The sequence below is a fragment of the Chiloscyllium plagiosum genome, unplaced genomic scaffold, assembly GCF_037043375.1.
Source record: "Chiloscyllium plagiosum isolate Xiang-an unplaced genomic scaffold, Cpla_swu_hap1 HiC_scaffold_7, whole genome shotgun sequence".
NCBI lineage: Eukaryota > Metazoa > Chordata > Chondrichthyes > Orectolobiformes > Hemiscylliidae > Chiloscyllium > Chiloscyllium plagiosum.
The window spans coordinates 53,199,994-53,222,791 of NW_028270145.1; the positions used below are offsets into that span (position 1 = coordinate 53,199,994).

At 41.4% G+C, this 22,798-nt stretch overlaps 1 protein-coding gene across 7 annotated transcripts in view; it reads right to left on the reverse strand.

Moving 5' to 3' along the window:
• Nucleotides 1–22,798, reverse strand: part of LOC122551557 (rap guanine nucleotide exchange factor 4) — a 293,650-nt gene that overhangs the window by 98,779 nt on the left and 172,073 nt on the right. For all 7 annotated transcript variants that reach the window (XM_087989018.1, XM_043693619.2, XM_043693618.2 and 4 more), the window contains 5 exons: nt 20,906–21,012; nt 17,358–17,479; nt 15,940–16,123; nt 15,164–15,248; nt 322–382 (listed from right to left, as the gene is read on the reverse strand). In XM_087989018.1, the coding sequence (XP_087845144.1) occupies nt 322–382; nt 15,164–15,248; nt 15,940–16,123; nt 17,358–17,479; nt 20,906–21,012 (559 nt within the window). The remainder of the gene's footprint in view (nt 1–321; nt 383–15,163; nt 15,249–15,939; nt 16,124–17,357; nt 17,480–20,905; nt 21,013–22,798) is intronic.

Sequence of the window (22,798 nt, forward strand, 5' to 3'; positions counted from 1 at the left end):
TATTTTAATCAAATGCCAGTCTACAGTCATGCCTTTTAATGTGTTTTTCTAGTTTATCACAGCCAATGTATCCTTCAGCCTTTCCTTTGCTTAACAATTAAGATTCCAGTTTTGGATTAAAATGCATTTTTAATGGAGAGAACTTTTAATGAATATTTATTCTTTCCCTAAAAGGTCCTTTTATAACACAATTATGAATTAGCCTCTCATAATTAAATTGGTTGTTTTGCCTGGAAAACTTAGCCAGAGACTTTAAACTGATCAGATTTAATATTTATTTTGTTAAAGCTCCAATCCATTTGGATTGGTTTGATTACTTACACACTGTCCCTGCTTTGGCATGAGATTCAAATATCAAAACACCAGCAAGCTCTCGCTTTACCTAGAACAAACAACACAACAACAAAAAAATTAAAAAAGGTTTAAAATGCAAACAAACACTAGTACAGGTAGACAACCTTTATCCGAAATCCTCCAAAATCCAAAAGGTTTTTTGTGTGATGTTTTTATCCCATTAACAAGGTTATTTGGCGTGCAAACAGTTAATCCAACTCCACATCCACTTGATGCATGTCACCGGGGCGCTGGGGGGGTGGGGGGGTAGACAGCAATTCTGTCTCAGGACCCATTACTCAGTGAGTCTGCTCTTCAGTACGATTTTTTTAAATTTCACCATTGAACTGTCGTCATTTACTCTGAAATTCAAAAATTCTGAATTCCAAAAACCAGCTGGTCCCGAATATTTCGAATAAAGGATTACATAGGTTTACTTGCAAGTAAATCTGTTGGACTATAACCTGGTGTTGCGATTTTTAACAACTTAACTAGCAAGAGTGCATTGATAATTGTTCCTCACTCTTCCACAAGCCATCATAAAACCTAAAAAAAAATGTATAAAACCCAATGCGACCATCAAAAAGAGCATCCTGCCTGAATGACTGCTGTTAAGGACAAATGCAATTCACACCAAGTTTTGTCAATATATAAATTCTATTTATTGTAACAGTTATATTTAACACCAGAGGAAAAGGATTTGTAATCTGCACCATGTAACTTAAACCAACCTCTTTAAAACCTCCTTTGGTGATTAAGCCAAGCAGGAGACAGTATTTAAGACATACACTATGGAGGCACAATAATAATGGAGAGAGCGTAAACAACATTCAGAAATACAAAAAAGTTGAAGAGACAGAGGCACAGACAGAAACAGTGACAGCCCCGGCATCTGAAGCTTTTTAAATGCTCGAAAGCTCAAACAACTAGTGCTGTTCTAAGGACTTCTTCAACTCAAAATTAAAAAATTAATGTTGATTACATGATTGAATTATTCACCAATTGCAGCCCAAAATGTGCGAAGAATTTCACAAGCTGTAGGATAGAGATTATTTATCAACAGTTCATTATTTCACATAATAGGACTCCAAGTCAGAGAGTGAAATACTGATATATTCTGATGAATTGTGGTCAAAAGGACATTAGCATTATTCTACCTACCTGTGGAGAAAGTGAGAACTGCAGACTCCGGAGATCAGAGTCAAAAAAATGGGGTGCTGGAAAAGCACAGCCGGTCAGGCAGCATCAGAAGAGCAGGAGAGTCAATGTTTCGAACACAAGCTCTTCATCAGGAATGCTGAAGGGCTTATGCTCGAAATGTCGACTCTACAGCTCCTCTGATGCTGCCGGACTGGCTGCACTTTTCCAGCATCGCACTTTTTGACCCCCTACGTATCTGTATCTGCCTGTTGGGTGAGATTGACCATACACCTTTATGGCCCCAGGCTAACAGTACTGGATGCAACCTACATTTATGGCCTACGGTGGAGACACTATTTTTGAAACCTAAAACATCTCCTGCCTTATCTTTAAAAACTTCAAGAACATAATGCTTTAAAAGGCAGTGATTGTATATTCTTTAAGTGATATAGGCATTACTTTTGGAATTAAGTTCTGTTGGTGTTTTGAGTTGTAGTTTTTGTGACTTTGTTCTAAAGTACATCTTGCAATGGCACCTTGTTACTTTATATTATTTGCCTTTAATAAACTACAGAAGGTTTCTATGAGCTTTGTTTCATGATAATTTTTATGACCAAATGAGGTCATGAGTTATACACCTGTCTCTTTCTCTCTGGTGAGAGAAAGGAGAATGGTACTGTCATTTCAACATGACTGATGTCTTAGAGACTCAGCCAGAAGACAACAGGAAGTGACATCAGTAAGATGACTATCACCCGTAGGAAACCAATCAGAATTTTGGGCATTCACCACACATCTGAAGTTGAAACCTTTCACTATTTCTGTATTGTTACCACTAGTTCAGAGCTTCCACTGACCACGCCCAGAGGTGATAGCTAGCGAAGTCAGTAAACAGTAATTGTTAGCAGCCAAGCACAGAGTTAGCAGAGGAGACTTAAGGATGTCAGTTTAAAAAAAACAAAACATGAGATAAGGCCCAGTCAGCTACAGCTGATGAGCTGGTGTTCCAGAGCAAACTAATAGATCCACTAAGTACTATTTTTCTGAATTTTGTGTAGTAAACTTAGTTCTGTGAAATTTGTAAAAATATACATGCACTCAGAGTGGATTTGTAACTAGGAGAAAGTGAGGACTGCAAATCATGCGCGATCTGAGTCAAAAAGTGTCGCGCTGGTAAAGTACAGCCAGACGGGCAGCATCTGAGGAGCAGGAGAGTCGACGTTCCGAAATCATCAGGAAAGTTGGGAGGGAAGAGGGGCAAGGTGTCTGAGAGATAAATGGGAGGGAGTGGGGCTGGGGGGAAAGCAGCTGGGAATGTGATAGGTAGAAGAAGGTGGGGGGTGATGGTGATAGGTCAGAGTGGAGAGTGGAACGGATTGGAGGGAAGGAAGATGGACCGGTGGAACAGTTTGATAGGGCAGTGCAGAGTTGGAGGCTTGGATTTGGGATAAGGTGGGGGGAGGGGAGTTGGGGAAACTGGTGAAATTGACATTGATCCAGTGTGATTGGAGAGTCCCAAGGTGGAAGATGAGGCGTTCTTCCTCCAGGCATTGTGTGGCTAGGACATGGTTCACCCCATGACTGAACACTTCAACTCTGCCTCCCACTTGGCCAAGGACATGCAAGTCCTGGGCCATCTCCACCACAAAATCAGAGACACCCGACAACTGGAGGAAGAACACCTCATCTTCTGCCTTGGGACTCTCCAACCAAAAGATTGCATTTTTACTTCAGTCTCAGAAGATCATTTCTTAATCCAGAAAAGGAATGCCCTGTACTATAGATTCCCTAGATCAGGGAAACAACTTCACTGTCTACCTTCTGAAGCCAGAGTCCTGTATATTTCAAATAGATCATCTCTCATTCTGTTAAACTTCAGAGAACATAAATCCAATTTAATTGAAGCAGAATCTAGTGAGCCTTCATTGAATTACCAACACAAAAGCACATCCTTCCTAAAATATGGAATTCAAAACTAACAATATTCCAATATCAAATTGATTAAAGCCCTGCACAATTTTTGTAAGGACTTTGTTCTTGATCTTCAATCCTTGCAGTAAAAGGCAATATCCCACTTTATTTTTTTCTTGTTTATTCTATGTGCTAACGTTTGGTATTCTTACACCAAATACCTCTGAATATTAACATTTAGAAGTTTGTCTTTTTTAAAAAATTCTGCTTTTCTACACCTACACCAAGGTGAATAATTATACACTTCCCCAAATGATATTCCACCTGATATTATTGTTGCCTATTCACTTAATCTATATATTTTACTTTTTAGCCCCATTGCATGCTTCTCAGAACATACATTCTCACTACCTTTATATCATTGCAAACCTAGACATTAATTTTCATTTCTGTCCACATTGTAAATAGCAGACGTTCCCGCACTGATCCTTTGGGCACTCCACTATTCATTGCCTTCCAACTTGAAAATAACCCACTTACCTCTATTTGTTTCTTGTCCATTAGCCAACCTGTTAACTAAACTAATATACAATTGTAAACTCAGTGCACCCTTGTATTATTTATTAATCTTTGGTGTGGCACATTTTTAAATGCCTTTTGGAAATCCAAGAATACTGTGTAGAGTCACAGAGGTATAGTACAGAAACAGACCCTTTGGTCCAACTCATCCATGCCAACCAGATATCCCAACCTAATATAGTCCCACTTGCCAACACCCAGCCCATATCTCTCCAAACTCTTCCTATTCATATTCCCATCTAGATGCCTTTTAAAAGTTGCAATTGTACCAGCCTGCATCACATCTTCTGGCAGCCCATTCCACACATGCACCACCCTCTGCATGAAAAGGGTGTCCCGTAGGTCCCTTTTATATTGTTCCCATCTAGTTATGGACACCCCCCACCCCAGGGAAATGTCCTTGTCTATTTACCTTATCCATGTCCTTCATAATTTTGTAAAGCTCTGTAAGGTCACCCCTCAGCCTCCAACGCTCCAGGGAAAACAGTCCCATCCTATTCAACCTCTCCCTATAGCTCAAATCCTCCAACCCTGACAACATCTTGTAAATCTTTTCTGAACCCTTTCAAGTTTCACAACATCCTTCCGATAGGAAGGGGACCAGAACTGCACACAATATTCTAACAGTGGCCTAACCAATAAACCTGTACAGCTGCAACATGACCTCCCAACTCCTGTACTCAATACCAGTGTCCAATAAAGGAAAACATACCAAACGCCTTCTACATTGTCCTATCTACCTGTGACTCTACTTTCAAGGAGATATGAACCTGCACTGTTACAACACCGGGTAAACCAGGTGCTTATTTAAACCAGGAACACAAGATTTATCCCGTGCAGTAATCTGTGAAAATGCAAGAAGCCAAGATCTATTTAAAGTAAAAATTTTTAACATTATTTCTTAAACATAACAAAGAATAATTAATTAACAATTCTTTACAACTCTTTATTCTAACCTATCTTTTACCTTCCCCTTCTACAATACTAGTCTGATAAAACCCTCCCATTAAGATTTACCATAAATTCAAGTTTTCAAAACCAGCCAGGTGTCAAATCTTCTCTTCCTTGGTCTTCTTTTCTTCTTGGGGATTTCTGTTTCACAGGTCACAGAGAGCTATTCTCTAGGCAGTCTGCAAATACCGGTGGCTTGGCAGTCCTCCTCCCAACTGTTCAATTTTCCCCAGTCTTATACCCCCAAAGCATAAGATTGTGTCATTGGCTTTTAACATTGTCAATATACTTAATTCAAACTTGATTGGAGTTTGTTTTTTTGGGGGGTATAATTTAAACTGATTGGCCTAATTTGAATTTGTTCTGTCGTCTCCACGCAACCAGCTAATCGAGTTGCTTGACCAAATGTTACATTCTATCTTTTTCAGAACATTTAGTGCTGTGTCAGGTAGTTATGCTAACTTTTAACACTGAAAAGGTACAGTACACCCATATCTTCATAACAACTCCAAGATCTCTTTGTTCAGCAACACTCCCTAGGACCTTACCATTAAGTGTATAAGTCCTGCTAAAATATGCTTTCCCAAAATGCAGCACCTCACATTTATATAAATTAAACTCCATCTGCCACTTCTCAGCCCATTGGCCCATCTGATCAAGATCCTGTTGTAATCTGAGGTAATCCTCTTCACTGTCCACTACACCTCTAATTTTGGTGTCATCTGCAAACTTACTAACTATACCTCCTATGTTCAAATCCAAATCATTTATATAATGACAAAAAGTATTGGTTCCAGCACTAATCCTTGTGGCACTCCACTGGTCACAGGCCAGTCTGAAAAACAACTCTCCATCGCGACCCTGTCTTCTACCTTTGAGCCAGTTTGTATCCAAATGGCTAGTTCTCCCTGTATTCCATGAGATCTAACCTTGCTAACCAGTCTCCTATGGGGATTCTTGTTGAATATCTTACTGAAGTCCATATAATCACATCAACTGCTCTGCCCTCATTAAGCCTCTTCGTTACTGCTGCAAAAAACCTCAATCTAGTTCATGAGACATGATTTCCCATGTACAAAGCCACGTTGACAATCCCTAATCAGTCCGTGCCTTTCCAAATAGATGTAAATTCTGCCCCTCAGGATTCCCTCCACAACTTGCCCACCATTGACGTCAAGCTCACCGGTCTATAGTTCTCTGCATTGCCCTTACCACCTTTCTTAAATAGTGGTACCACATTAGCCAATTTCCAGTCTTCCGGCATCTCATCTGAGACTATCAATAATACAAATATCACTTCCCTCGCTTCTCAGAGTTCTAGGGTATACCTGATCACATCCAGATGCATTTCAAGACATCCAGCATCACCTCCTCTATAATATGGACATTTTTCAAGATGTGAAAAATGTGTTGCTGGAAAAGCGCAGCAGGTCAGGCAGCATCCAAGGAGCAGGAGAATCGACGTTTCAGGCATAAGCCCTTCTTCAGGAATGAGGGAGGTGTGCCATGCAGGCTAAGATAAAAGGTAGGGAGGAGGGACTTGGGGGAGGGGCATTGGGAATGTGATAGGTAGAAGGAGGTTAAGGTGAGGGTGATAGGCCGGAGAGAGGGTGGGAGTGGAGAGGTCGGGAAGAAGATTGCAGGTCAAGAAGGCGGTTCTGGGTCCGAGGGTTGGGACTGAGATAAGGTGGGGGGAGGGGAAATGAGGAAGCTGGAGAAATCTGCATTCATCCCTTGTGGTTGGAGGGTTCCTAGGCGGAAGATTAGGTGCTCTTCCTACAGGCGTCGTGTTGCCATGATCTGGCGATGGAGGCGGCCAATGACCTGCATGTCCTTGGCAGAGTGGGAGGGGGAGTTAAAGTGTTCAGCCACGTGGCGGTTGGGTTGGTTGGTGCTGGTGTCCCAGAGGTGTTCTCTGAAATGTTCCGCAAGTAGGCGGACTGTCTCCCCAATGTAGAGGAGGCCACATTGGGTGCAGCGGATGCAGTAAATGATGTGTGTGGAGGTGCAGGTGAATTTGTGACGGATATGGAAGGATCCCTTGGGGCCTTGGAGGGAAGTGAGGGGGGAGGTGTGGGTGCAAGTTTTGCATTTCTTGCGGTTGCAGGGGAAGGTGACGGGAGTGGAGGTTGGGTTGGTGGGGCGTGTGGACCTGACAAGGGAGTCACAGAGGGAGTGGTCTTTCCGGATAGGGGAGAGGAGGGAAATATATCCTTGGCGGTGGGGTCTGTTTGGATGTCACCATCTATTTCCTACATTCCATATCTACCATGTCCTTCTTCACAGTAAATACTGATGCAAAATAGTTGTTAAGTGTCTCCCCCATCTCCTGTGGCTCCACACGGAGGCCACCTTGCTGATCTTTGAGGGGCTTTATTCTCTCCTTACTTACCCTTTTGTCCTTAATGTATTCGTAAAAGCCCTTTGGATTCTCCTTAACTGTAATTGCCAAAGCTCTCTCATGTCCTCCTGATTTCCTTCTTAAGCATACTCCTTTATACGGTCTTTACACTAAGCGTTCGCTTGATCTATCCTGCCTATACCTGACACATGCTTTCTTCTGTTTCTTAACCAAACGCAAAATTTCTCTAGTCATCCAGATTTCCCTACACCTATCAGCCTTTCTTTCACCCTAATAGGAATATACTGTCGCTGGACTCTCATTATGTCATTTTCGAATGCTTTCCATTTTCCAGCCATCCCTTTACCGGTGAACATCTGCCCCCAGTCAGCTTTTGAAAATTCTTGCTTGGTATCATCAAAATTAGACTTCCTCCAATTTGGAACTTCAACTTTTAGATCTGGTTGATCCTTTTCCATCACTTTTAAAACTAATGAATTATGGTTGCTGGCCCCTCTAGAACAATAGAAATTATTGTCAGTGCTGGAGATCTTATACTAGAAGTGTACATGGGAAATGCCAGCAGATCTAGCAGCATCTGTATAGAGAAAAACAGTTTTGAATCCAATATGGCTGATTTTTTGAGCTGCAAAGTGATATAAGCTATGGGATTTGTGTGGTTGCAAGAGGTAGGAAGGAGCAACCAGGACTGAAGTGAAGGCTAGGGGCAGGTTGGAGGGCAAGAAAGATTAGAGATCAAAAGTGTTACAGACAAAAGGTGGGGGTAGCAGTAATGGTTGCAGAGAAGCGGCAAAACTTGGATCATAAGGTGATGTTAAAAGCAGAATATAAGTCAGCTCTCTTGGAAGCAAAACCGTGGAAATAAAATACTGCAGGTGAAGGGAGGGAGATGGGAAAATATTAAAATCAAGGACAGAGTTCAATGTCTAAAGTTGCTGAAATCATTAAGAGCCAAAAGATTAAAAATTGCCTTCAAATGGAAATTAACTCCAGTTTGCAATGAGCTTCATTGACACACTGTACCAGCTAGTTTGTTCCAGAGTCTTATCTTTGGAAATGAAAGAGTCATATTTCTGTCACACTGAACACAAAGTGTCAATTTTGTCTCTCTCTTCATGGATTTGGAGAGGCCTGCTGAGTTTCTCTAGTACTTTGTTTTCCCTCAATGTCTTTGTACGTTTGCCTCCTTGATTAGAGGAAAAGGAAATAGCTGTAAGTTTGAACTGGAACCTCCAGTAGTCGGATTCTCTTTGCAATAATTAAGGAAGAATTTTGTTGACGGTGGTGAGTTCCTTCTTACTCCCTGGTAGCTTGGAGGGAACATGCTCCACTTGTACTATTTTACTGTTCCCAATACACCGAGAATTTCTGAGGTGTTCCTACTTTTGCAATTGGTTTCCCATTTAACTTTCAGCAATTAACTGGATTATGTCCTGTTTTTTTTACAATAGAAGGACAGTTTAAAAATATTTTAAGTTCCAGTTCAGCTCATTTATTATTTCTGGCCTCTTTAATTTGTTACAGAGAACAAATATCTTTTCCATCTCCAGATTTTTGATTTCTCCAATTTCCTGGTTGATTCCCACGAGACCATTCCCCCACGTGTAACTTGGAGATATATCATATCATGGGGCTTGCTGCTTCTGAGTGCTCACTTAAATGAGTTTTCAGAGCTAACTGATGACAATTTCAGAATTATTCCAAGTCATGATTTCACTCATTCTGAAATCTTTTCTTTCTTCAGTGAGCAAACCCACTGATCCCATAGGATCTCTTTCTCTTGCTAATTCTACAAAATGTCTAATTAAGTTTGCTCTTATAGTTCAAAGTTTCAATTAATAAGCTTCAGGGGGACACTGATAAGCATCAAGTTGCTTATGTGTTAGAAGCTTCATAGTCTGCAAATTGCTTTGGTGTCCACAAACATAGGTGGCTCTGTAACATTAAAAAAGGTCCAAAAATCTTTTGGTCACTTCACCTTTCCAACTGCCCTACAAATTACAGGAAATAGCTTTCAACTTCACCCTCTCTAAACGTAGGCACTATGCACAGATTTCTCATTAAATTAGATAGGTCTTTGGAATCAGAATCATTCTCTTTCGTCCTTTGCTTCAAGCTGACTTCTCAATACCTGACTTCTCACTTTGGAAATCAAGTTTTTTTTTAAAAAGTTCCTTCTTCCTTTCCATTGTTTTTTTCTTTCTCTCTCATCTTTATGCATAAAGGTGGATAAATCCCCAGGGTCAAAAAGTGTGGTGCTGGAAAAGCACAGCTGGTCAGGCAGCATCCAAGGAGCAGGAGAGTCTACGTTTCGAGCATAAATTCTTCATAAGGAATGTGGGGAGGCCCAAGGGGCCTGAGAGATAAATGGGAGGAGGGGTGTGGCTGGGGGTGCGGGGAAGGCGCTGATACAGTCATCGATGGGGCAGAGGAAAAGGTGGGGAATGCGATAGATGGAAGGTGATGGTGGTGACAGGTCAGAGTGGACGATGGAGCAAATAGGTGGGAAAAAAAGATGGACAGGTACAACAGATAAAGTTGGAGGGTTTGATCTGGGATAAGGTGGGGGCAGGGGAGATGTGGAAATTGGTGAAATCAAGATTGATCCCATGTGGTTAGAGAGTCCCAAGGCAGAAGAGGAGATGTTCTTCCTCCAGGTCTCGGGTGGCTAGAATCTGGCAGTGGAGAGATCCAGGACTTTCATATCCTTGGCAGAGTGGGAGGGGGGAGTTGAAGTGTTCGGCCGTAGGGCACTGGATTTGATCAGTGCGTGTGTCCCTCAGAGATGTTCTCTGAAATGTTCCAAGGACAAGTTGGTGTCCTATCTCCCCAATGTAGAGAGACTACATCAAGAGCAATGGACACAATAGATGACATGTCTTGGAGGTGCAGGAAAACCTCTACCAGATCCTTTGGGACCTTGGATGGAGGTGAGGGGGAAGTGTGGGCTCGGATTTTACACCTCTTGTGGTGGCAAGGGAAGGTGCCGAGAGTAGAGGGTAGGTTGGTGGGGTGCGTGGACCTAACAAAGGAGTCACAGAGGGAATGGTTTCTGCAGAATGCAGTTGGGGTGGGGAGGGAAATCTCTCTGGTGGTGGACTGTTTGTAGGTGGCTGAAATGGTGGAGGCAGATACTTTGTATCTGCAGGTTGGTGGAGTAGATGGTGAGTGCCAAGGGGGTTCTGTCCTCATTGCTGTTGGAGGGGTGGGGTTCAAGGGTAGAGGTGCAGGAAGTGGAGGTGATACATTGGAGGGCATCATTGGCCACGTGAGAGAGGAAATTGCATTCCTTGAAGGAGGCCATCTGGGATGTTCTCAAGTGGAATTTGTCCTCCTGAGAGCAGATGCGACAGAGGCGAAGGAATTGGGAATAAGTGATTGTGTTTTTACAGGAGGTAGGTTGGGCAATGGTATGTTCCAGGTAGCTCTGGGTGTTGGTGGGTTTGAAGTAGATGTCAGTGTTGAGTCGGTCACCGGAAATGGTGAGGTAGAGGTCAGGAAGGGGAGGGAGGTGTCCGAGATGGTCCAGGTGAACTTGAGATCAAGGAGGAAGGTGGTTAGTGAAGCTGATGACCAATTCAACCTCCTCATGGGAGCATGAGATGGTGCCAATATAGTCATTGATAGGGCAGAGGAAAAGGTGGAGAAATGTAGCTGCAGAAGTTAGACTGTTCCATGTACTAAACGAAGAGGCCAGCACAGCTGGGGACCATATGGGTGCTCATGGCTACTCCTTTGGTAGAGAGGAACTGGGAGGATTCAAAAGGAAAAATTGTTGAAGGTGAGGTCCAATTTAGCCAATTCAATGAATGTGGTCAGTGGAATAGTACTGGTTGGGTTGGTGAGAGACGAAATGGAGGGCTTGGAGGCCTTCGTTATGGCAGATGAATGTGTATAAGGACTGGATGTCCATGGTGAAGATGAGGATTGGGGGCTGGAGAATCTAAAGTCATGGAGGAGGTGGAGAGCGTGAGTAGTGTATTGAATGTATGTGCCGAGATCCTGAACCAAGGGGAAACAGGATGGTGTCAAGGTATGCGGAGATACGTTTGGTGGGTCAGGAGCAGGTTGAGACAATGGGGTGACTGGGGCAGTCACAGTTATGGATAATAGGTAGGAAGTAGAACCAGGCAGTGCGGGGTTTGTGAATTGCCAGGACCCTAGAACTCAGTGGAAAGCTAGTGAAGTAATTGCTGGGTCCCCTGCTGAGATATTTGGATCAATAGTCACTGGTGAGGTGCTGAAAGACTGGAGGTTGACTACCACTATTTAAGAAAAAAGGTGGTAAGGAAAGGCTAGGGAACTATAGACCAGTGAGCTTGATGTCAGTGGCGGGCAAGTCATTGGAGGGAATCCTGAGGGACAAGATTTACATGTATTTCGAAAGGCAAGGACTGATTGGGGTAGTCAGCATGGCTTTGTGCATGGGAAATCATATCTCACAAACTTGATTGAGTTTTTGAAGTGGTAAAGAAGAGGACTGATGAGGGCAGAGCAGTGGACGTGATCTACATTGACTTCAGTAAAGGTGGTCAACAAGGTTCCTCTTGGTTAGCAAGATTAGATCTCATGGAATACAGGGAGAACTCTCCATTTGGATACAGAACTGGCTCAAAAGGTAGAAGACAGAGGGTGGTGATGGAGGGTTGTTTTTCAGACTGGAGGCCTATGACCAGTGGTGTGCCACAATGATCGGTGCTGGGTCCACTACTTTTTGTCAGTTATCATAATTGATTTCCACGTGAACATAGGAGATATGGTTACTAAGTTTGCAGATTATACCAAAATTGGAAGTGTAGTGGACAGCAAAGAAGGTTACCTCAGATTACAATGGTATCTTGATCAGATGGGCCAATAGGCCAAGGTGTGGCAGTTGGGGTTTAACTTCGACAAATGTGAGGTGTTGCATTTTAGAAAAGCAATTCAGAGCAGGACTTATATACTTAATGGTAAGGTCCTGGGGAGTGTTGCTGAACAAAAACCTTGGAGTGCAGGTTCACAGTTCCTTGAAAGTAAAGTCGCAGGGAGATAGGATAGTGAAGGCGGCGTTTGGTATGCTTTCCTTTATTGGTCAGAGTATTGAGTACAGGAGTTGGGAGGTCATGTTGCAGCTGTACAGAACATTGGTTAGGCCACTGTTGGAATATTGCGTGCAATTCTGGTCTCCTTCCTGACGGAAAGATGTTGTGAAGTTTGAAAGTGATCAGAAAAGATTTACATGGATGTTGCCAGGGTTGGAGGATTAGAGCTATAGGGAGAGGCTGAATAAGCTGGGGCTGTTTTCCTTGGAACATCAGAGGCTAAGGAGTGACCTTATAGAAGTTTATAAAATCATGAGGAACATGGATGGGATAAACAGACAACGTCTTTTCCCTGGTTTTGGAGAGTCCAGAACCAGAGGGCATAGGTTTAAGGTAAGGGAAGAAAGATTGAAAAAGGAACCTAAGGGGCAACTTTTTCCACACAAGGTGATGCATGGGTGGAATGAGCTGCCAGTGGAAGTGGAAGAGGCTGGCACAGTAACATTTAAAAGGCATCTGGGCAGGTATATGAATGGGAAGGGTTTGGAGGGGTTTGGGCAAATGGGACCAGATTAGTTTTGCTTGGCATGGACGAGTTGGACTGAAGGTTCAGTTTTCCCTCTGACTATTAGCCAGAAATGTTGATGGCGCTGAAGTCAAAATTTCTCCACAAAATTTTCTATAACTTTGTCCCATGTATTAGGGTCAACAGATTTAATTTAATCTGGAATGGAAGCATTTCCATCTTTAAATCCACATTTTTAGATTCATGGAATTACCTTCTTATAGTCACATGTCAATGGAAGGTTTACAATCAGACTTGGAGGCATGTACCTGTACTTTTATTGATTTATTGCAAATCAATGTCAGCCTTGCATGCTCACCATCAATCCACTTGCATCTTTTTGCACAATTACTCATTTGACAAGTTATTTCAAATTATTGGTGCAAATTTACCTTAATTTTCTTATTTTCTTCCCTGTGATTCCTCAACTAAAATCATCTAAAATTCTCCAACTTTCTGGTCAAGTTCACAAAGGTATAATTATGTTCTTAATGGGTAAACTGCTGATCTACAGGTTTGGGAATATAATTGTCTTATGTTCAAAGTTTCATTTATGCTTTTCTCGTAGAAGGTTCACTTTAATATAGATATCTCACTAGAAATTACATCAAGATACCAATAAATTATTCAATCTTGCCATATTTCATGGAATTACAAAATAACATGCGTGCATGCAACTTAGGCTTGGGGCCAAATTGCTACACCACTATTTGATCAGCTTGGGCTGATCTGGCAGAGGCCTCAAATCCACTTTCCTGTCTATCTCAAGAACCTTTGAGTTCCTTACGAAGTGAAGAATTTATCTACCTCTGTCTTAAAAGTATTCGGTGTCCCCGTCCATACTGCGCTCTGGGGAAGAGAATCCTACAGACTCATGACTCCTGAGAGAAAAAAAATCATCTCCATCAACAATGGGAAACTCCTTATTTTCTAACTGTCCCCTAGTTCTAATTTCTACCACAAGGTGGAACATCCACACAGCATCTATCCCATTGAGCCCCACAGGATATTAATTTTTCAATAAAGATCACTTCCAATACTTTTAAAAATGACCAATGGAACCACGTTCAATCTATCCAAACTTTCTTAGGACAGCCCCCTCATCCCAGGAATTAGTAAAGTGAACTTTTTTGCACTGTTTCTAATGCATTGGTATTCTTTCTCAAATAAGGTGATGGAAATGTGTACAGTATTCCAGATGTAGTCTCAATGCCTCATACCACTGTAGCAAAAATCTCCTTTTATGTGCTGTTCCTTGCACAATAAACAATAGCATTCTATTTGGCTTCCTAATCACTTTCTGTAACTAGAAACAAACTTCATGTGATTCACATATCAGAGCACCATGCTTTCTCTATACCGTGGAGTTCTGTAACTGCCATTTAAATTAATTCATGCTTTTCTGTCAAAGTATACATGTACAGATTTAGGAATCCCCATCTTTTATTATGTCAGTCAGTCATCTAAACAATCTGTTCAAGTCCATGAAATATTGCATCCACTGATTGATAGATTCCAAAAAAGTCATAGTCTGGCTATGCATCATGGACAGTTAACAGACCATATTTGCCATGGGTTGCATCCAAGAACACGAAATGTCATCACTGTATAACTGACAAGCACCCAGCTCAAAGTGTTTGTGATTTTAAATCTAGTATATTTGAACATGACAACACCATGCTCATACCTTGTTTCCTCTTTGGTCAGACTGTAATCATGGTTATTACATTCTTCCATTGGTCACATGGTGAAGACTCCAAGAATATCAGGGATTAATCACATCCAAACAAACAATTTGCATTTGTGCTTTGCCATTTTTCACAATAGCTTCTAGAATAGTTATTTCTTTGATTATCTTAAGCTTATGTCCTTCAAATGCAGATAATTATGCTCTAATTCTTTACTCCACTCTAATTTAGAAAGCCAACTGGTTGAATAACAGAACTGCAATCCGTCTTTACACGTCTTAACATTTACAGTTACACATTACAACCATACACCTCAACCTAATTATTCCGGTTTTAATCAGTGTCTATTTAGGGAGCTCAGTGAATCCATAGTTCATGCTATCCATATAAAATTCAACAGTAAATATACACAATTGTGAAAAAGAAAGAACCCTAGATTGAGAAGAAACATTAACATAGAAGGACAGGGCACTGGAAGAAAGACACACACACACACGCACGCACACACCTCCGGGTTGTAGCACACCGGTCCATCTAAAAATCAGTGAACCATAATAACTCTTACATTAAAGCTTAACCCATTACAAAGTCAAAATGGAATCAAAAGGCTTACTGTGGTAGAGAGTCGAGACAAGGCTTTAATGTGTAACAATTCTTCATATATGATTTCTAAATCATCAACAGTTCTCTGGCCTGGCCTACAAATTAAAAAAAAAATAGGAAGAGTGAATTTATTTAAGACTATATTAGTTGATAACGACACATAGACCAAGTGACAATGGAATACATGCCTCTTGTTCTGGTCTCAAGCTAAACGAAAAGCTATTTGAAGCACAAAGCAACATTCACAATCTGGTCGCTTAATATGGTTTACTATGTTAGCATGCATAAGTTAGTTTTTAAAACACAAACACAGAGCAATATGTATTTCAGCATGTTGTTTAGTACTATTTAAAGTTGAATATGTTGTCCTTTCCAAATCATTAAAAAAATTGTGTGAATTTATGGATCCATAGGGCTAGATTGAAAAACATCAAGACATTTAAGATGGAAAGCTGAAGAGACAATATGTATTTATTTATTTGATATACTGTGAACCTGGTAAAAGAACAGGCTTTGTTCCCCCTGTTTATAGGGTTCTAACAGATGATTTTGTAAAGACAACAACTCCTGTAAACTTCCAAAACAAACATATTTGATCTGCACATGACGATTAACTACTTCTGTATCAAATGCAAGAGATCTCTTATGGAGATAAGTTACTAAAAAGTGAAATAGGAAATAAGAATCATAACAGTTTTCTTGATATCGATTTATCATTTACAAAATAACACTAGTGGTAGTTTTCCAACTTACCAGTTGAGTGTTAGCCTAATTCATTTTACTTACTGTTTGCGTAAAATCATTCTCATGTGTGCATCTGGCCCAATCTGAGAAAGGAGAAGCATGGTTTCTTGTAGCTCCTCCTCACACTCTCTTTTCTCCTCATCTGTGGGTGGAGGGACACCCTCCTGTTCATCATCCAGGAACCGATAAAACAGGTACTTGTCCTGGAAACTGTGCTCTTGGTCCACTAGAACAGAAGTGGTTTAAATAGTTAGAATTAAAATCCAGCTTTTAGTCAATTTTCTTTTTTTTTAAATTAACATCTTAACTTTATTCAAGAATAAACATTTGTCTTAAAAACACAGTCAGGGTTTTCCATAGTATCAGCATGATGAATAGAGAGAAGTAACAAAAATGGAAATTGCTAGAAAAACTCAGCAGTTCTAACAGCATCTGTGGAGAGAACAGGGTTCTGAAAAAGGGTCACTGGATCCAAAACATTGACTGTTTTCTCTCCACAGATGCTGCCAGACCTGCTGAGTTTTTCCCCAATGATGTGTGTTTGCCTTTCTGACTTCCAACATCCATAGTATTTTGTCCTTTTTTTGTTCACAGGTGAGTAACATTTGTCTTCACATCCAATTCAGAGAGTCAGAGTTATACAGCACGGAAACAGATCTTTGGTCCAACTTGTCCATGCCAACCAAATTTCCCAAGAATGGCATTTGCCTGCATTTGGCCCATATCCCTCTAAACCTTTGTATTTGTTGCATTCGCCACTTCCTCTGGCAGTTCATTCCATTTATACACCACCCTCTGATAAAGTTACCCCTCTGTTCCCTTTCAAATCTTGTCCCCTCACCTTAAACCTCTGCCCCATAGTTTTGAATCCCCCATCCTCGGGAAAAGACCTTTGCTATTCACCTTACCTTGCATATGCTCATGATTTTATAGACCTCCATAAAGGTCACTTCTCAATCTCCTATGCTCCAGTGAAAAAAAAAATCCCAACCTATCCAACCTCTCCTTATAACTCAAATCCTCCACGCCTGGTAACATCTTTTCTAAACCCTCTCCAAGTTAATACTATCCTTCCTTTAGCAGAGCCATATGAATAGTAAACCCATCATCGCAAATCATAGCCGATAATCTCTAATCTTTCAAGAGAGTATAAGTTATCATGAATTGTTCCAGTTATTAAGCACTCTTCATAGCCAAGTGTACCATATCAATCTTGAATATGCTTGCTCCCAGTTTGTACTGAATGCCTTTGATCTGCATTCATCATTTAACCTGTATTCAACCAAAGCAAAGCAATGCTCTACTTTCACACTCTGTATTCAATTAAGTACTGTATGTTTTCTACCCTTGCTGCATAGCTCGGTTCTTTGACAACTAAGAACGTGGACTGTAAGTGAATTACACATTTGTTAACAGTATATCAATAATGCAGCATTTATTACAACAGATAACAGTGTTACCGTGGTTCATGACTCCTTCCTCAAGCAGCACCTGCCACATGCCTACAGCTTGTGGGCGGGAATGAACACAAGGTGTCTGCTGAATCATCCAGTCCACTAATTCTGTGCCAACACAGCACTGCCTAAATAAAGGAGAATCTCTAAGAAATTATCAAGATAAACTATTAATTCAAATAATAAAATATAATTTTTAAAGAGCCTTTGACATTAAAAATTCCACATCTGACAGATTTACCTGTACTTTCACACGTCATTGACTGTGTCCGTTGCTCTCAACATAGTCTCCTCTACATTGAGGAGGCAGGATGCCAACTTGCAGAACATTTCAGAGAACATCTCTGGGCCACACGCACCAATCAACCCCACCACCCTGTGGCCAAACACTTCGACTCCCTCTCCCACTCCACCAAGAACATGCAAGTCCTTGGCCTCCTCCACTAACAAACTCTAGCCACTCGATGCCTGGAGGAAGAACTCATCTTCCACCTTGGGACTCTCCAACCACACAGGGTCAGTGTTGATTTCATCAGTTTCCTCATTTGCCCTGCCACCACCTTATCCTAGATCCAACCCTCTAACTTGGCACCGCCCTCTTGAACTGTCCATCTCCCTTCCCACCTATCTACTCCACCCTCCTTTCTGACCTATCACCATCAGCCACCATCTTCACCTAACGCATTCCCAGCTACCTTTCCCCTAACCCCATCCCCTGCTTAATCACTCAGCCGCCTTGACCAACCCTCCCCATTCCTGAAGAGGAGCTTATGCTCGATACGTCAACTCTCCTGCTCCTTGGATGCTACCTGAACAGCTGTGCTTTTCCAGCGCCAGACGTTGTCTCTGAAATTAAGCTGTAGACTACATCAATAATATTCCAGTGAAAAGAAAACAATAAGCATTAACTTTATATTTACAATTATCCCAGTGAGAACTTTCAAATTGGAAATATCAAGTTGGTTACACAGGAGGTTAGATGGCCATTAAGTCCAGCTTCAGGGTTTGCAGAATATGTGGTGATTTTAATGGGCTGGATTTTCTGAGGACTGGAAATCAGTCAGGTTGTCACTCTGCTCCTACATGTCCCCTATCAAGAACGAGCTCTGTATTTCTGGCAGTACATTCCGATTGTGACTCCTGTAGAAATACTAAAGGTACCTTAAATATAGCAGGTCCCTCAGTGTAGGATAGTTGTGGGGAGGAAAACCACCCTTTTTTTCATTGGAGTAGTTGTTGCATTCCATGATTTAAATATCCTGTAGCAGAAAGAATCACTTTGACAGCTCTTGTGGAAGGATACCTATCTATGCTAAGTGCGAGGATGGATGCCAGGATTAGTCAAGGCTCAAGGTGGGAATGGTGCCAGGTATGAGGGGAATGTTTAGCCTAAATCAGGGGTTGTCAGAACCAGTGGGATGAGGTGAGGGCTCTGAAAGGGGAAGGCAATGTCGTGTCAGTCTGGGGAAGGTGTAGTTCCAGACATATTTACTAAGTTGGGAGGATGGGGGCCAGTTAAATAGTTCCCAGAAGTTGTACGAGGTTTTTAAATCAGCTAACTCTTTCCTGGGCAAATATTAATTTTACTGAAGTAGAACCCTTTGAATTCTGTGATTTTAAATGGATACTTTCAGGAGGGTCCCAGGTAAGAGATTAGGACAAATCGCAAAAGCATTGGTGGGCGGCACGGTGGCACGGAGGCACAGTGGTTAGCACTGCTGCCTCACAGCGCCTGAAACCCGGGTTCAATTCCCGCCTCAGGCGACTGACTGTGTGGAGTTTGCACATTCTCCCCGTGTCTGCGTGGGTTTCCTCCGGGTGCTCTGGTTTCCTCCCACAGTCCAAAAGATGTGCAGGGTCAGGTGAATTGGCCATGCTAAATTGCCCGTAGTGTTAGGTAAGGGGTAAATGTAGGGGTATGGGTGGGTTTCGCTTCGGCGGGTCGGTGTGGACTTGTTGGGCCGAAGGGCCTGTTTCTACACTGTAATGTAATCTAATCTAATAATCTAATCATTAAGGAAGATCAATCAAGATTCTTTGAAGAAATATCATTTGTGGATTGAACCTCCAGAGGTGGTGATGGATGCAGGTACACCTTTAACTGATCAGAACTTTTAGATTTACGGGCAAGTCCCTTGGAGTCTGCAACTCCATTCAGCAGGGCCCTGACACGCAACAGTGCATGTTGTAGAAATGACTATCCAGTGATCAGAAAATCTGGGCCATATAGTCTTCATAAACAAAAGTATTTTTAAGGTGAAGACAAGAAGAGGCAACACCATGCTTCCTCCTGATGGTACCAGCCCAAATGAAGACAGCCTGCTTGCAGGGCTATCGTGAGGGCTTTTAAAAATTATAATGTTTCAAACATTTTTAGTTGCTATTATTATATGGTTGGTTTTGCGGGGGAAGTGTCTAGTTAAATATTGACGGTAGGTTCGTTTGGAGAATGATGAGAAATAGGAATGGGAAACACTTAAGGTGCAGGGTGAGTTCTATCAGACCTTTTATTACTTTTGTGATTTAAATCGGATACAGTTCCCATTGTTAATCTTTGTTAACCTAGATCCTAATAAACATGAGTAACAATAAAATGTGGCGAGATGCTCCTTTGAAAGGGATTTGATTGTTCTACTTCTCCTGGTGTAGTAAAACTGGTGCGGAGGTGTCTGCTCCACGGGAAACAAAGCAAAGCAAAATGCCTTTGGATTTTTTTTTTATTAGCATGAGTGAGTGGAGTCAGGCTAACACAGACCTCGGGTTTTAGGTTTTACTTTCACTTGAAGCTGTGGTTTTTGGAGTTAGGGTTGCTAGATACAACTCTTTGCAGATGCAAAATACTCTAGTTTGGTCTCTGCTGCTAGACTCATTCGTTCAGTTTTTCCTTACTCCTGGACTGCAGATAGCATGTGAGCAAATCTGTTCTTCCAAATTTACCCTTGCCAAAGATGTGTTCATGGGATGCTGTTATATTGGAATTATTGATGAGTTGTTGTTAAAATATATTATTTTGTTAAGTATTTCAACAGAGTTAAAGTTATGCCAATTCTTTTCTCAATTGTATTTTGACCATGATAAGAATAAAGTGTGTTTTTTTTAAAAAGCCTGGTAGTTCAATCAATCAAATCACTTCTGGAACACAGCACCTTACATTGGACTTTAAGATAAAGGTTAGGATCTAGGCTATCTCCTTGATGTGTTTTGAAGGGGTTTGATCTGGTCCACAACAAAGACAATTCAGGGGCTCAGGTTATAAAGCATCAGACCAGTGTTATCCAAAAGTAGGGAAAGGTTCAAGAGAGATTATGTGCAAGAAAACCATGGATTGGCTTTTAGAAGCCTGGAAGAGAGAGCAATAGAAAATTAGTTTTGGAAAGAGAGAGACAGAAACAACTTTGCAATTAGGTACACAAACCATTGTGGTGGAGGGAGGGGGGGGGGCATTGGAATTGGTTATTTCAGAATAACATCAGCAGCATAGATATAAATCCCATATGAGCCAGATAGACTAGGGACCTTTTTAAAATTTCAAAAATGATCAACACCATACTCACTTGTAGGTCTTCAGATGGTATTTCCGATCTCTAATCATGTGAGGTGCTTGGGATAGTATCACACTTCGTAAAACCTTTGCAGCTCTAAGGATTTTTTCAGATGGAACCTAACGTGGTGGTGGAGAAAAGATACAATCCAGTCTCAAGGAATTCAGTCACTTAATATATTTGACTATACCACATTTAAAATTATGTCATGGGATGTGAACATCATTAGTAAGGCCAACATACACTGCCCATCCCTAATGGTCCTCGTAAAGATGATGATGAGCGAGCTTCGTGACCTGTAGCTCATGTGGTGCACACAATACTTCGAGAGAACAAATTCCAAGATTTTGATCCATCAACAGTGAAGGAACAGTGATATATTTCAAAGTCAAAATGGTGTTACTCAAAAGGGATAATTGCAAGTGGTAGTGCTCCCATTCATCTGTTACTGTTATTCTTCTAGATGATAGAGGTCACAGGTTTGGAAGATGTTGTCAAAGGAACCACGGTTGCAGTTGTCATTTGACCACAGTCATATAATTGGGGTGGTGGTCAAGTGGGCTGCTCTGGATGGTGTTGAAGTTCTCGAGTGCTAATCAAGCTGAACTCATCTGTCACTTGTGGCTTGTGCCTTGCAGACGAGCTTTAAGATATCAGGATTAGTAACTCATCGAATTCCCAGTCTCTCTATTTAATATAATTGGAGCAAATGAGCTTTCTAGTCTACGGTGACCCAGGATGTTGACAGTGAGGGATTCAGTGATGGTAATGCCAAATCAATGTCAAGAGAAGATCGTTAAATTCACTCTTTTTAAAAATGGTCAATGCCTGGCACTTGTGTGCTATGTTACAGGCTAGCATGAGCCCAAGCCTGGACATTAGTTCTTGCTGAACTGCTTTATTATCTGAGGTGTCACAAATGGAATTGAACTCGAATCATCACTGAACATCTCCACTTCTGATTTGTGCTGGGTTTGACTCCAACCGCAAAATCTGCTTGTTGATTGCCAATTAGTTCAATTTTGCTCAGAGTACATGTCATAACATTACACCTGATAAAATGCAGTCTTGATTCAAATCTGACTATGGCACAACTATTAGCAAGGAGCACTTCCACTATCTTGACATTTGTATTCTGTAAATAAGAATATTTTTGTATCTTAAGAGGTCATCTTAAAAAAAAAGCTTAATATATGGTTTCAGAAACATCTCAAGCAAGGATTATTTTCCAGCCATATAAAATGCTATCAGAAAGTAGTACATTTGCAAATAAAGTGTAAAAAGCACGAGGTTATTCTGGTACATAAGACACAGTGGCTCAGTGTTTAGCACTGCTGTCTCACAGCACCACGGACCCGGGTTAGATTTCAACCTCGGGCAACTGTCTGTGTGGAATTGGCACATTCTGGGTTTGCTCTGGTTTCCTCCCACAATCCAAAGATGTGCAGGTTAGGTGAATTGGCCATGCTAATTACCCATAGTGTGAGGTGCATTAGTCAGGGGTAAATATGGGGAATGGGTCTGGGTGGGTCGGTGTGGACTGGCTGGGCCGAAGGGCCTGCTTCCATACTGTCGGGAATCTAATCTATAAAATAAAGGATAAAATGATGCTGTGTTCTTTCTTTCAATTAGATCTAAGGACCTAATTCATTGACAGTGGTAGAGAATCATCCTGTAAAGTCTTAACAAGATGTAGATTAATGATTGATGGCAATTAGACAATTTATATTAGTTTTTGAGCCCTCTTGTGGTACAGTGGTAAAATCCCTACCTCTTAGCCAGGAGGTGTGGGTTCAAGTCCCACTTGCTCCAGAGATATGCATTGCCACCTGAAGAGGTTGGTCAGAATATTTCTGCATTGTAACTCATCATTGTTGGGAAATAGTGAGCTCAATTGGCTAGACA